Source organism: Rhinopithecus bieti, unplaced genomic scaffold, assembly GCF_001698545.2.
Source record: "Rhinopithecus bieti isolate Rb0 unplaced genomic scaffold, ASM169854v2 scaffold_7684, whole genome shotgun sequence".
In the NCBI taxonomy this organism is placed as follows: Eukaryota; Metazoa; Chordata; class Mammalia; order Primates; family Cercopithecidae; genus Rhinopithecus; species Rhinopithecus bieti.
Genome location: NW_016806071.1, coordinates 935780 through 948652, shown reverse-complemented (window position 1 = coordinate 948652; position 12873 = coordinate 935780). Strand labels below are relative to the sequence as shown.

Genomic DNA, 12873 nt, shown 5'->3' with positions numbered 1-12873 from the left:
CCCCCCCCCCCCCCCCCCCCCCCATTTCATTTAGAAGAAAACTGCTTGTCAAGAGACCCAGCATATTGATTTGCTATTAGGGATCAGCAGTCTAGAAAGTACATCTTGAACATTCACAGCTTGTCCTGAATTTAGCCGTGGGAATGTCTAAGGGTCCTTTGACCAGTCCGTGCTACACAGGGACCCTTTCTTCGTGATGGTGTGTTGTGCAGGAGGGTGTTCAGGGGTGACATGATGTTCTTTTTTGTCAACTTGGGGCTTTGATTTCATCTCAGAATAAAGAGGATCATAGAATTCTTGCTAAGTCAAGGAAATTCTTGTTTACTGCCGTAGACTTTACTTCATCAAAGCGGTTCTCAAACTGTCATCTAGGGATCCTTAGATCATAGTCCCTTCCTGGGAGTTTCCAAGGTGAAAAGCAGTACTGTGGTAAAAACTGAGACATTGTTTTCTTCATTTTCTCACAAACGTGCAGTGGGGCTTTCCAGATACTACATGATATGTGATATTGCATCAGATTGAATTGAGTTACGAGAACTGTGTTGACTCCTGTTAAGCCAGATATTAAAGATACTTGCAGAAGTGGGAGTGCCACTTTTCTCACAACTTTTTCAATTTGTAAAATACAGTTTTCATAAAAATCTTCTTTCTGTTAACATGTAATGGTTGTATAATTTTCTAAATGAATTAATGTAAAATTTGTTTTAATTTCTAGTACGGTGAATATCAATGTGTATATGAAACCCAGGTAAACAATAGCTTTTTTGAGTCCTGAAAATATGTACTACTATGCAGCCTGTAATTGCAGAAGTATCAAGTCATGGTGAATTTTGTTTCATTTACACCTTTAAGTGAAGCAAATCTCAGCCTTTTTTTGGGGGGTGGGAGGTGGAGACTACGGTAGAATTCAGTGGTGCCATCATAGCTCACTGTGACCTCAAACTCCTGGGCTTATGCATTCCTCTTGCCTCAGCCTTCTCACTAGCTAGGACCGCATGTGTGCACCACCATGCCCAGCTAAGATTTATTTTTTGTAGATGGGGTCCCGTTGTGTTGTTCAGGCTGGCCTTGAAGTCCTGGCCCCATGCCTCAGCCTTCCAAAGTGCTGAGATGACAGGAGTGAGCCACCATTCCTGGCGTGTCAGTATTGTTTTTATTTTTGTTGGAGACAGATTCTGGCTCTGTCACCCAGGCTGGAGTGCAGTGAGTGGCTCAATCTTGGCTCACTGCGACTTCCACCTCCCAGGCTCAGGCAGTTCTCATGCCTCAGTCTCCCAACTAGCTGGGACTACAGGTGTGTGGCACTGCACATGACTAATTTTTGTATTTTTGGTAGAGACATGGTTTCACCATGTTGGCCTTACTGGTCTCAAACTACTGGCCTAAAGTGATTAACCCTCCTCGGCCTCCCAAAGTTCTGGGATTACAAGCGTGAGCCACCACGCCCGGCGCAGTATTTTTAAAAGCTGTGAATTCTATTTAGAGACAACATACCCATGATACTGATGACATAATGAGTCAGGTGTTCAGATTTCCCCTAGTGTCAGTCTCATATTTTAAAATAAGGTCTCTACATTGTTACTGGTTGGGTTGATAAAACATGTTTTTTGTTTTTAATCTCTCTCTCTCTTTAATTTGTTGTTCTTGAGGATAAATGAGGTCACTTGTTCCAAGGGCCACAGCTTTTGAGAGTGCAGGTGGGTCATTTAATCTGGCAGCAACATTTGGGCCCGACCTGAAACACGGCTGATGGGTTTTGCTTTGGGGTCTTTTTTTCTCCCCTTTTCTCTCTTACTCTGTTAGGCTCCTTCCTCCTTCCCTTTTTGGGGGTTGGTGCTGTTTCTTTTTTGAAAATTTATTTTTTAAATAGACAAATAAAAATGATAACTTCTAGGTTCCTTTTTTTTCTTTTTTAAGAGACAGGGGCTTGCCCCGTCACCCAGGTTGGAGTGAGTGCAGTGGCGCGATCATAGCTCACTGCATAGTCGCCTTTTGACTAGCCTCCACCTCACTCCTGCACATTTTCATATTTTAGTCCCTTATCAGTCTGCAACATGTGTAATGTTCACCTTACTTCGTGAGGCCACGAGGGGGAGATCTGATGATGGGATCTCGGGCAGGTGTAAATGTGAGTGATACTGCATTAGGCTGCCATCCCTTCCATTCTGGAAGAGTGTGTGTGTGTGTGTGTGTGTGTGTGTGTGCGCGCGCGCGCGCGTCCCTGCATGCTGCCATTGGATGGTGGGGAGGAGTAGAGAGGACTAGGAATGAGGGAGGGAGGTCATAAAGGACACAGGAAGCCTTGGAAAGAAGAGCACGTAGCAATCTCTGGGGTAAAACAGCAGAGCTATAGAAATTTGGTTGTAGGACAGTCTTTATAAAAAGAATAAATTCAAGCAGCAGATGAATGGGCTTGATTGTGAACTGGACTGAAACACGGTCTCTGCCCTCTTTACTTTCACATTCTCATCCTTCAAGACTCAATGTTACTTCTTTTGTGAAGCATTTTTCATTCCCCCTTAGATGCATTTTCCATGTTGGAGTAGCTCTGGTGCGTGTACCTCGTTCCTATTTGTCTCCACACACATTATACAGTATCTTGTTTGTTTTCAGAGAACCCCTACTATCCCCAGCCTAGCCACCTTTGATTCATCTTCTTAGTGAATTACCAGTGAACAGTTGTTACAGGCCCGGGACATGTAGCTATTCAATAAATACTGGTGCAATGGAAGACTCTCCCCTGTGAGAGTTCATGAAGGGAACCAGGAGGTGAATGTTAAGGGTCAGTGTCTTGCAACACCCCTGGTAGGGCTTTCCAGCCTTGTAGCTCCTAAATACCCTTACTTGACAGTGTTTCGAGCTCCGAAGAAGCAAAGATCCCCACAAAGTCACCTGTATGGAATTCAGGTAGCGATAGAGCTTGTGAACAGGATCTCCAAATTCTTCAAAACATAGTAAAGCTACTATTTACTGGGCACCCACTGTGTACCAGGTACTGGGCAGGATGATACGCTTTACATGTATTACTTGCAATTCCTAATAACACCAGTGTCTGCAGGTTGCTGTTGCAGGTTGCAAGTTACTGTGCCTTATACCTATAGTTACTTGAAATGCTGAAAATCGAAGGTTACTATTATTTATTGTCATTGGGAGGGTTAAGTGATTAGATGTATGGTGCTTGGAACATTGCTAAATTTTATTGACTGCTTATTCCTGTTGTTCCAGAAGCAGAATTTGGCGTATACAACTGTTTATCTAGGTTGCCCAGTGTAATACAGTAAGTGTTAAAGTCAGGACCAAAGTCTCCTTTACTCTAGACTTCAGAACATTCATACAGTCATAATGTAAGCGTGTCTCTGGCTTCAAGTAAGAGATTCAAATGGTCAAGAAGCACCTTCCTCTGTTTAAAATTCACAGTGACTTCATTTACACCTGTGCAGCACATGTTAATATGGCGTGGACTATTGTTTTGCTGCAGGAAGGGTACGTGTCAAGTATGTAGAGTGCAAAGGGCCCTTCCTTAGATGCCTAGCTGCTGAGGCTCCTCCTGGGGATGGGCATGGAGACACCCTTCCTTGTTCAAGGAGCCTGTGGACAGTGACCAGCACTAAAAGTCAGAAAAGTACATTAAATCTTCAAATGTAATATCTTCATAATGGGCTTTTTTTTCTAGGTTCTTCTTTTTCCCTCGGGGCCACATGAGCGTCTGTACACCTATTGTAAACCCATTGTCTCAAGGAAGCAAAGTAGGTCAAAAACAGGATTTAGGAACCCAAAGAAACAATCTTCGTTGGTGCTTAAATTGAATGAGGCAGAAACAAATGTCTCTTTAGTATGTTTTTTTTGTTGTTGTTGTTGGTTTTTTTTTGGATTATTTTGGTATCACCCCAGGCCTGTAATTCCCTCCTTAGTCATCATCTTACTATCCCTTGGGACTCTGGCCTGGGATTCTTCTGCTTTGTGGTTGTGATTAATTCTGCAATGAGTGGGTTGGGGAGGGATGGGCCTGGGGAAGTCAGCTGCTGCTAGCAGCGAGCAGGAGTAGGGTTTACAGGGAAAGTTGACATCCTGCTGAGATCTAACAGAAAAGTTTGATTATTGTGCTGAAATAAACTAGCTCACAGTTTTGCTGTTTGACTCAGGGCAAGCTCACTGTGAATCTCAAGGAGTACTGGACTGTATGATGGCCTCTTTCGCTGTCCTTATCCCCATTGGAGGATGCACAGATTAGTTAATATCTCCCTTTCATGAATGAGAGCTTTTATCATTAATAAGCAGGTTAAACCACATGCGCTCTAAGTCTGTGAAGGTCAGGCAGCCATTTGGATTTTATTTTCCCATTTCTAGACTGCTGACAGAGTTCTTGTGCAAAGTTAGGAACTTTTGGGTTTTAAAATGTTTTCTTCCTTTGCCCATCCATGAAATGCCCTTATTCTTGAAGGGAGGACAAAGAAGGCATGAGTCTATGTTAGGTTGCAAATATTGTCTATTTTTGGGGAAAGATCTTTGTAGAATCTGGGTGGTGACTCATGTTGTTTTGTAGTCTTGATGGTTTAAAAAACACATCTCGTATATTTCTTTACATACAGCTCAGAGCTCAACATTAAGATAGATGTTCAGCAGATTCTTGCCACCACTGAATTTTCAGTGGCTTTCTGGGTTTTTACTGTGATTAAACTTAACATTCATTTAAGGAATGAGTTGTGATGTTGTCTGGTCATGACCTAAGGAAAAGGATATATATGTGCTCTAGGAGTGAATTCTGGTGAGAACTTGTGTATTCTTTCCTTTCCTCTTTGATTTCACAAGTCAGGCTGTAACTTTAAAAGAAACTATAGGGGCTGTTCCCCAGGTTATTCACAAAACGAGTCTTTGTCTGCTTTTTCATTCACCATCTGGTTACAAAGCTAAATTGGAATCGTGCTTGTTTTAATTATTTTCTACTTGTGTGGCCAGGAGGTTATTTGGTCTGGTGAGGTTACATTATAAGCCCGCGCTCTCATTAATACCACCGAGTCCACATCCTGCGCCAGCACTGGAATGGTTAAGTTGATCCACTTGTGTGGCCAGAGTTTGATACAACACAGTGGTCACGACCACATTACCGGAGGAAGTATGGTGTGTGGGTTTTGCCCTCTTCTTTTTTCATTTTTTCTTCCAATAATGTTAATTGTTTCAGTGTACTTTTTCTTCCAGCAGAAATATGACTTAGGTTGGCAATCTTAGATTAGTGCCTGGTGTTGATTAAAGGGACAATATATTTCAAAAATCAGTTCTAATATATTAAAAGCATAGAGTGTAAATTCGGAAAACAGTCAAAGCATTGAACATTTTGAATGCTTCACAGAATGTGTCATGGAAATAGTGTAGCCAGACACTTCTCTGTGCGGTCGCTATTCTTGGTGAATCAGCCAAAAGATGCAATCATTGCTAAGAGGTATTGATTAATACTGGGAAAGTCACATCAAAAGCTTTCTCAAAATACATATTTTAAGTCCTCCTTCCATTCTTCACTTTCCTGCTTTGGGGAGACTGAATACTTCAACGTTGTCACTGGTTTTAAAAGGTGATTTTTTTCAGGTTCTGGGAAAGAGTATTACATGTTGTAATGAAGTAATTGTTTCCTAAGATAGTCCTTAAGTACAAGGACATCTCACTAGACTTCATTGTCTTGTGAAAGGAGCAGTAGTTCAGGAATTAACTACTCATTTAATAAAGCAAAAAGCCTGGGTGTGATAGCTCACACCTGCAATCCTAGCACTTTGGGAGGACGAGGCAGTTCGATCACTGGAGCCCAGGAGACTAGCCTGAGCAATATGGTAAAATCCTGTGTCTACAAAAAAATACAAAAACCAGCAGAAATACCCCAGACTGAATGGGGAATCCATGACATTATGCATTTGTCAAAACCTGTGGAATGTAGAACACAAAGAGCAAGTGAATCCTAATGTAAGCTGTGACTTCGATTAATAGTACAGTGGGGGGCCAGGTGCAGTGGCTCATGTCTGTAATCCCAGCACTTTGGGAGGCTGAGGCAGGCAGATCACCTGAGGTCGGGAGTTCGAGATCAGCCTGACCAACATGGAGAAACCCCAACTCTACAAGAATTAGCCGGGTATGGTGGCGGGAGAATAGCTTGAACCCAGGAGGTGGAGGTTGCAGTGAGCTGAGATTGTGCCATTGCACTCCAGCCTGGGCAACAAGAATGAAACTTCATCTCATAAAAAGTACGGTGGGACCTCCTTCTGCAGTTTCCCTTTCCGTGATTTCTTTCTTTTTTTTTTTTTTTTTTGTTTTTTGTTGAGAGGAGTCCTCCTCTGTCACCCAGCTTTGGAGGCTGGCCGGATCTCAGCTCACTGCAAGCTCGCCTACCAGATTCACGCCATTCTCCTGCTCAGCCTCCCGGGTAGCGGAGCTAACAGATGCCCGCCACCTCGCCCGGCTAGTTTTTTGAGTTTTTTTTGTTTAAGTAGAGACGGGTTCACCTGTTAGCAGGATGTCTCGATCTCCGGACCTCGTGATCCGCCCGTCTCGGCCTCCCAAAGTGCTGGGATTACAGGCTTGAGCCACCGCGCCCGGCTCCGTGATTTCTTAAAATCAACAGGTGTCTGAAAATATTAAATGGGAAATTCTAAATCATAAGTTAACAAAAAATATCCTAGACTTACTGTCCCTACTTCCGGACTGTATTGTTCTGTTTGATATTTGGGAGCACACCTGCTAAGGCAGTCCATTAGCACTGCACGCTTGATGCAGGAACTGAGGCCCTTGAAAATAGTCACAGTGCCAAGCTCGAAACCAGTTGCTCTTCACCATATGTCAGAGTGAGGAAGGAAGGGCGGGGGGGATTAGAATGTGCTAGGAAAAAATGCCGACAAAGAATGAGAATTTTATACAGAAACAACTATTGATAATTTATTAATATTTACAGGGCATGTCAAATGGTTATCTGAGAAAAACCAAATTAGCAATCTATCTCAGGAATTTAATTTTTACATATATCTCAATATTAACTGGAGCTCGAACAATTCTTTTAGTAATGAATTAGAATATGTCATGTAATAGTGTTACCATCCAAGACTCCCAGTGTTAACACCAAATCTTAATTTTCATTTCATTAAGCTGGCAGGTATTTGAAAGCAGCATTGTATCAAAACAGCTTTATTATGTAGAAAGAGCAATATTTAATAGCTCTGTTCCAGATTACTCCTAACTTCCCTATACTTCTGAAGGAATATTTATTATAGTGACAAAAGCCTGTACAGCAGCTCCAGGAGAAGAGACCACAGTGTTTAGAAAAAGAAATTAACTTGCAGCTGTGGTGGGTGCTACTTACGTAAGTCCAGCTGTCCCCTTTGAGCTCCTGCCAGTCTGATAGGCCCTCTAAGTTGTCGTAAGACCTGAACAGTTCACTTGTCTAGATCCTGCAGTGCTGGAAAGAGAACAATTACTTGTGTGTGGGTTTGTCCTGATAAATAATCCAAAATAGTTTTCAATACATACATTCGTTGTCTACTCCTTGTTTCTTAAGATTCTTAAGATTCTTCCGGTATTCTTCTGTTATTTTTGAAACAATAACAGCTTTGTAGGAATGCAATCCTCACACCATAAAATTTTACCCTTTTAAAGTATATACAACTTGGTGTTTTTTAGTATATTCACAGTTAGGCAAGCCATTACCACTATGTAATTGTGGACTGTTTTCATCAATCCAAAAGGAAATCTTGTACTGATCAGTTATTATTTCTTCCCAGGTCCTGGCAACCACTAATGTCCTTTCTGTCACTGGATATTCCTGTTTTGGCCACTTCATATAAATGGAATCGTATGCTATGTGACCATACGTGTATGGCTTCTTTCACAGCATTATGTTTCTCCATGTTCCGTGAATCGGTACTTCATTTCTAACCTCCTCCTTCGGTTTTTAAAATGGTGGTTAAATACACATAACACCAGATTTATCATTGTAACCATTTTTTGTGGGTACAATTAGGTGGCATTGACAACATTTACAGTGTCGTGTAACCATCACCACTGTCCATTTCCGGAATGTATTCCTTATTAGTGCTGAAAAACTTTACATTGTATGAACACTCTGCATCTTATTTATCCAACCATCAGATATTCTAGCTAGTTGAGTGCCAAATTGGTTCAGGAATACATAGGTGAAAGAGAATAGCGTTATGCATGATCAGAAATGAAATTGAAAGTTGGTACCATAACATACAAATGACCAGGGAGTCTTGGGGCCAGGGAAACCTAACACTGAGGCGGTAATCTTTCCAAAGGAGCCACCTATTAGGATGTTCTGGAGAAGAGAAGGGTGCTCCCCCCCGCCCCCCCGAGATTTGTTTGGATGAACACACAAAATACATTTAGTGGGCAAACCTTTAAAATATGACATCTTAGTGTGTGGAAGTCCATAACCCAAAAGGAGGGCTTGCTCAGTACATGCAGAGGTGTTCCCAGAGCATGTATAAGTCTGTACGGTTGTGCAAACAGGAATTGATCTGACAGCGTGAAGACACGGCAGCCTTCTCTAATTAAAGCCTCTTGATGACATTAAACTGTGTTGCTTAATTATAATAACTCATACATTAACAGATCATGTCTCTGAAGAGGCATTGTCAGTGTGCTGCATAATGGAATAAAATTTGACCTTGTAATCACAGGGGTTCCTATGGAGCAGTGGCTTATGTCACCAATAGGAACATGAGCCCTAGAGTTACTTTGGCAGAAGTCAGATCTTAGAATGCTTCCTTATAATTCTGTTTCTATAAGGATGTTTTTTCTATATCGATATGCATTTTAATGTGAGGATGCTTTTTATATACCTTGAAGGGAATAAGGTTTTCCATTCATTCCCTGCCACTACTTTTCTGATCACCCCCTCTTCATTTCAAGCTAGTCTGGGTTTGGTGTAATTTTCACAGCAGTTTTTGCACACTCATTTTACCACGTGCTTGCTCCTTTTGCTGTTTTCCATTGCGCTTTGGGGTACCAGCTTTCTAACTGACAGATGGGCCGAGTCAGGTACAGGCTGTTGTTACCAAAGGGTATCTTCCATCATGTTCTGTTTGTTTCTTCAATACTGTAATATTTGAGAGAGAGTATAAATGTAGGCAAGAAGGCCTTTTGAAATTCTACACAAAGTCCCAATAAAACATGGGGTACTGTGGGCCTGGGGAAATTCTAGTTCCTGTTCAAAACTGACTACTACTGCCATTTGAAGAACTGGAATATAACTGCATGTCATACCACTTAGGCTCATGAATATTGCTATTTTCATTGGTTTGATTTTCAAAAATTAGTGGTATTAAACCAGTGGGGTATATTTAATTTCTTCATGATGCAGATTATTAAACACTCACCAGCCTTTTTTTCTCTCTTGATTTTATAAATGATAATTGAAAGTCCATAGATCTTAGGTTTGTGGAACTGGAATGGGCCGCCAGGGGATATTCAGTCCACACCCCTCTTTTTTTTATTTTTACTATTTTTTCCCCTCCTTCTTCTTTTCAGAGACAGTCTCGCTCCTTTGCCCAGGCTGGAGTACAGTGGCTCGATTTCAGCTCACTGCAACTTCCGCCTCATGGATTCAAGAGCTTCTCATGCCTCAGCCTCCCAAGTAGCTGGGATTACAGGCGTGTGCCACCACTCCTAGCTAGTTTTTGTATTTTTAGTAGAGACAAGCTTGCACCATGTTGGCCAGGCTGGTCTCGAACTCCTGGCCTCAAGCGAACCACCCACCTCGGCCTTCCAAAGTGCTAGGATTGCAGGTGTAAGCCGCCGTGCTTGGCCTACACCCCTCATGTTTTACTTGACCATGTTAGGTATGTCAGGGTCACCTTGCTTCTGGCAGGTCAGGTTCCTGTAGTGCTGTTTAGAACTTCGCATTTGACAGGTTTGACTGTTTCAGAAGTTCTCTCCTCTTCCTTCACATCTGGGATGCCATCATTCATTCTTGTGAGAACATTGTCTTGTTGCAGTTTCCCTTTCTCTGCTTGCCTGTCCACATTGAGGCGCCTCTGGGGGTGTCTTTCCTCCTAGTGTCCACTGTTCACACTGCAGGAGTGTGCTGGAGACTCCCAGATTTTCTGCCTGTGCCCCTCAAGCCTTAAGCGAATATTCCTATGTGCCGCCCATAGTTTCTGTGGACCAACAGCTGGAGCAGGCTCTGTATTCCTCCTCCAGAGTATGGCCCCTTTGGTGTGGTGTAATCGCCTGTAATCCCAGCGCTTTGGGAGACTGAAGGGGGCGAATTGCTTGAACTTGGGAATTTGAGACCAGCCTGGGCAACATAGCAACACCTCATCTCTATACACAACACAGAAAAAAATAGCCAGAGATGGTGGTGTGTGCTCGTGGTCCCAGCTACTCGAGAGGCTAAGGTGGAAGGATTGCTTGAGCTGAGGATTGGAGGTTGCAGTGAGCTGAGATTGCGCCACTGCACTCCAGCCTGGGTGACAGAGACCCTGTCTCCAAGGGAAAAGAGAGAGAGAGGGAGAAATAAAAAAGGGAAGGGAGGCAAGGAAAGAAAGAAAGGGAAAGAAGAGAAAGAAAGGAAGGAAGGAAGGCATGGCCCCTTTATCATCCCAGAAGAGATGATTCCGGTGAGTGTCATGGAGATCAGTGGCTGCCTTTTCCCGAAACTGAAAAACAGGTGGGGAGTGTGAGGGAGGGAAGGAAAAGTATATCAAGACTAATTTATTTGTGTGTTTTACAACACTGGTGGTTCAGTAAAAATTGGCTATTGTGAAGATTTCTGTATATTGTTGTTAAAAATAGGAACCTGAGATTAAATGTTTGTAGCTTTTCATGTTTTGGAATGAACTACTTTGGTCAAACTCAATAAGTAATGTTTGGTAACTTCTAGTTAGGGCTGGAATATACATTTTAATTCTACATTTAAAACACTATTTGTAAATGCCTGTGTACAATAAGACTCATGTAGGGAAACCATTTTGTCTGGGGAAAGAATGTTCCTCAGTGTTGAACACTACTGTCTGGAGCTTATTAAAAACATACCCCCTTCAGTGTTCTAATTTAGCATTGGTTCACTAGTAAAATTCAGGATTCTGTTTTTTGTTTTGTTTTGTTTTTTTTAAAATAGATTTAGGAGTATACAGTTCTGTACATTCCATGTTATTTTAAGTTTATTTTAAAATTAAGAGATGAGGTCTCACCATGTTGCCCAGGCTGGTCTCCAACTCCTGGGCTCAAGCAATCCTCCCACCTTGGCCTGCCAAGGTGCTGGGATTACCTGCACGAGCCACTATGCCTGCCTACCTTCTGTGTATTTTAACATATCACCAGGATAATGTATTTTTTCCTTCTCTTCGTGTAATTCTGTTGTGCAGTCAGGATCGGAGACTCAGTGATCTGGTTAGCAAGTTCTCTTGCCAGAGAAGGGTTAACTTATTTTTAGTATTCAGAGTGTGGTTCGGTAAGCCACATGTAAAAATCAATTTGTTATTTGTCATCACCTCACTTAAATGTGTAATGGGAAAGGTTCCGTTGTCCCCCTCTCAGGGTGAATGTAAACAAATGCGAAACTGAGGTTTTGCCTCTCTTCCGAAAACCCTGCCATCTCTTCCAAAACCCTGCCTTCTCTTTCCTGCGACTAAGAGGTTCTGCTTCCCTTCATGCAGTTTTAAACCACCATAACTGCTGATCAAAACTCCCAGACTTTGTCTCTTCTCTCTCTTACATGAGAGAGGTTTTTGAATGGCTCTTATCTCTTTCCTTATAATGTTAAGAGTTTTCCTATAGAAACCATTTTGCCTGGGGAAAGAATGTTCCCCAATGTTGAACACTACTGTCTGGAGCTTGTTAAAAACATACCCTCTTCAGTGTTCTAATTTAGCATTGGTTCACTAGTAAAATTCAGGATTCTGGTTTTTTTTTTCTTTTTAAAATAGATTTGGGAGTATACATGTAGTTCTGTACATTTCATGTTATTTTTAAATTTATTTAAAAATTACTAAGTAATAAGCAATATTACCAAGTAAAATGAGCATTAGGCTTAGCCGCCCAAGGTGCACATCAGACCAGTTGTTCCTAGAGGTGCCATGTATGTCTCCACAGCTCGATAGCCGCCGGCACTCGTGGCTCAGGGCACCTCCTGTTATCTTTCCTTTCCCAGCTTGGGCTGCTGTGCATGCCTGCAGCAGGCAAGGTCTGAGTCCAACAGCCACAATGGGGGAGGCAGGTGGTAGAAAGCCATGGTGGTGGCTGAGACCCTACAGGGCCAATGGATGGGCGCTTCTCACCCGCCACACCAGTGAAACCCCGGCCAAGGAATTCAGCCCGGTCTGAACCGGGGAAAGATATAAGGATTCGGGTGTGTGTGGGGGGTCCACTTGCACTAAGCAAGGGGTTCTCTTTCCCCCCACCCCCTGAATTTTCCCCTTTTTGCCTCTTAAACTATTTTTCTCTTTTTTTCCTTTTCTAAGTGAGAGGGCCCCCTCCCAACTCTGTTTCTGATAGGGAAGTTAACGAAGGAACAGCCCCTGCTGGCTGAGAACTGCAGATTTGAGAGGGCACATTTGAGACACTCAAAACAGATACAAACAGCCTCTAAAATGCCTTTTTAGTCCCAGACTTACTTCCAAGTTTCAGGCAGAGGCCCTAGAAAGAAAAACCAGGTCTGAGGGTTCCGAGGCCAGGCAGCAGGCACAATGTAAATGGGAAGGATCGATTCCTGCCAACCAAATCCTCCACCTCACGGAAGGACGCCATGCTTCATGGTGTAAACAGGCCCAGGGAACTCAGTTGCCGATAGCAGGGAGAAATGGAGGCGTTGGTGAGGGCAGTTAATTCCTATTCTCCAGGTTTTCCCTCCTTCATGGGTATGTACCGCAGTGGTACCTA

The 12873-nt window shown here is 42.7% G+C and overlaps 1 protein-coding gene across 4 annotated transcripts in view; it reads left to right on the top strand.

Moving 5' to 3' along the window:
• JARID2 (jumonji and AT-rich interaction domain containing 2) overlaps positions 1-12873 on the top strand; it is a 284760-nt gene that overhangs the window by 82522 nt on the left and 189365 nt on the right. The window contains exon 1 of one of the 4 annotated variants that reach the window (XM_017874506.1): positions 7871-7893. The exons of the other annotated variants lie outside the window; for them this stretch is intronic. Within the exon in view, the coding sequence (XP_017729995.1) occupies positions 7879-7893 (15 nt within the window). The 5' untranslated portion in view covers positions 7871-7878. Of the gene's footprint in view, positions 1-7870; positions 7894-12873 lie in introns of those variants that run through there. 4 annotated transcript variants of the gene reach the window in all.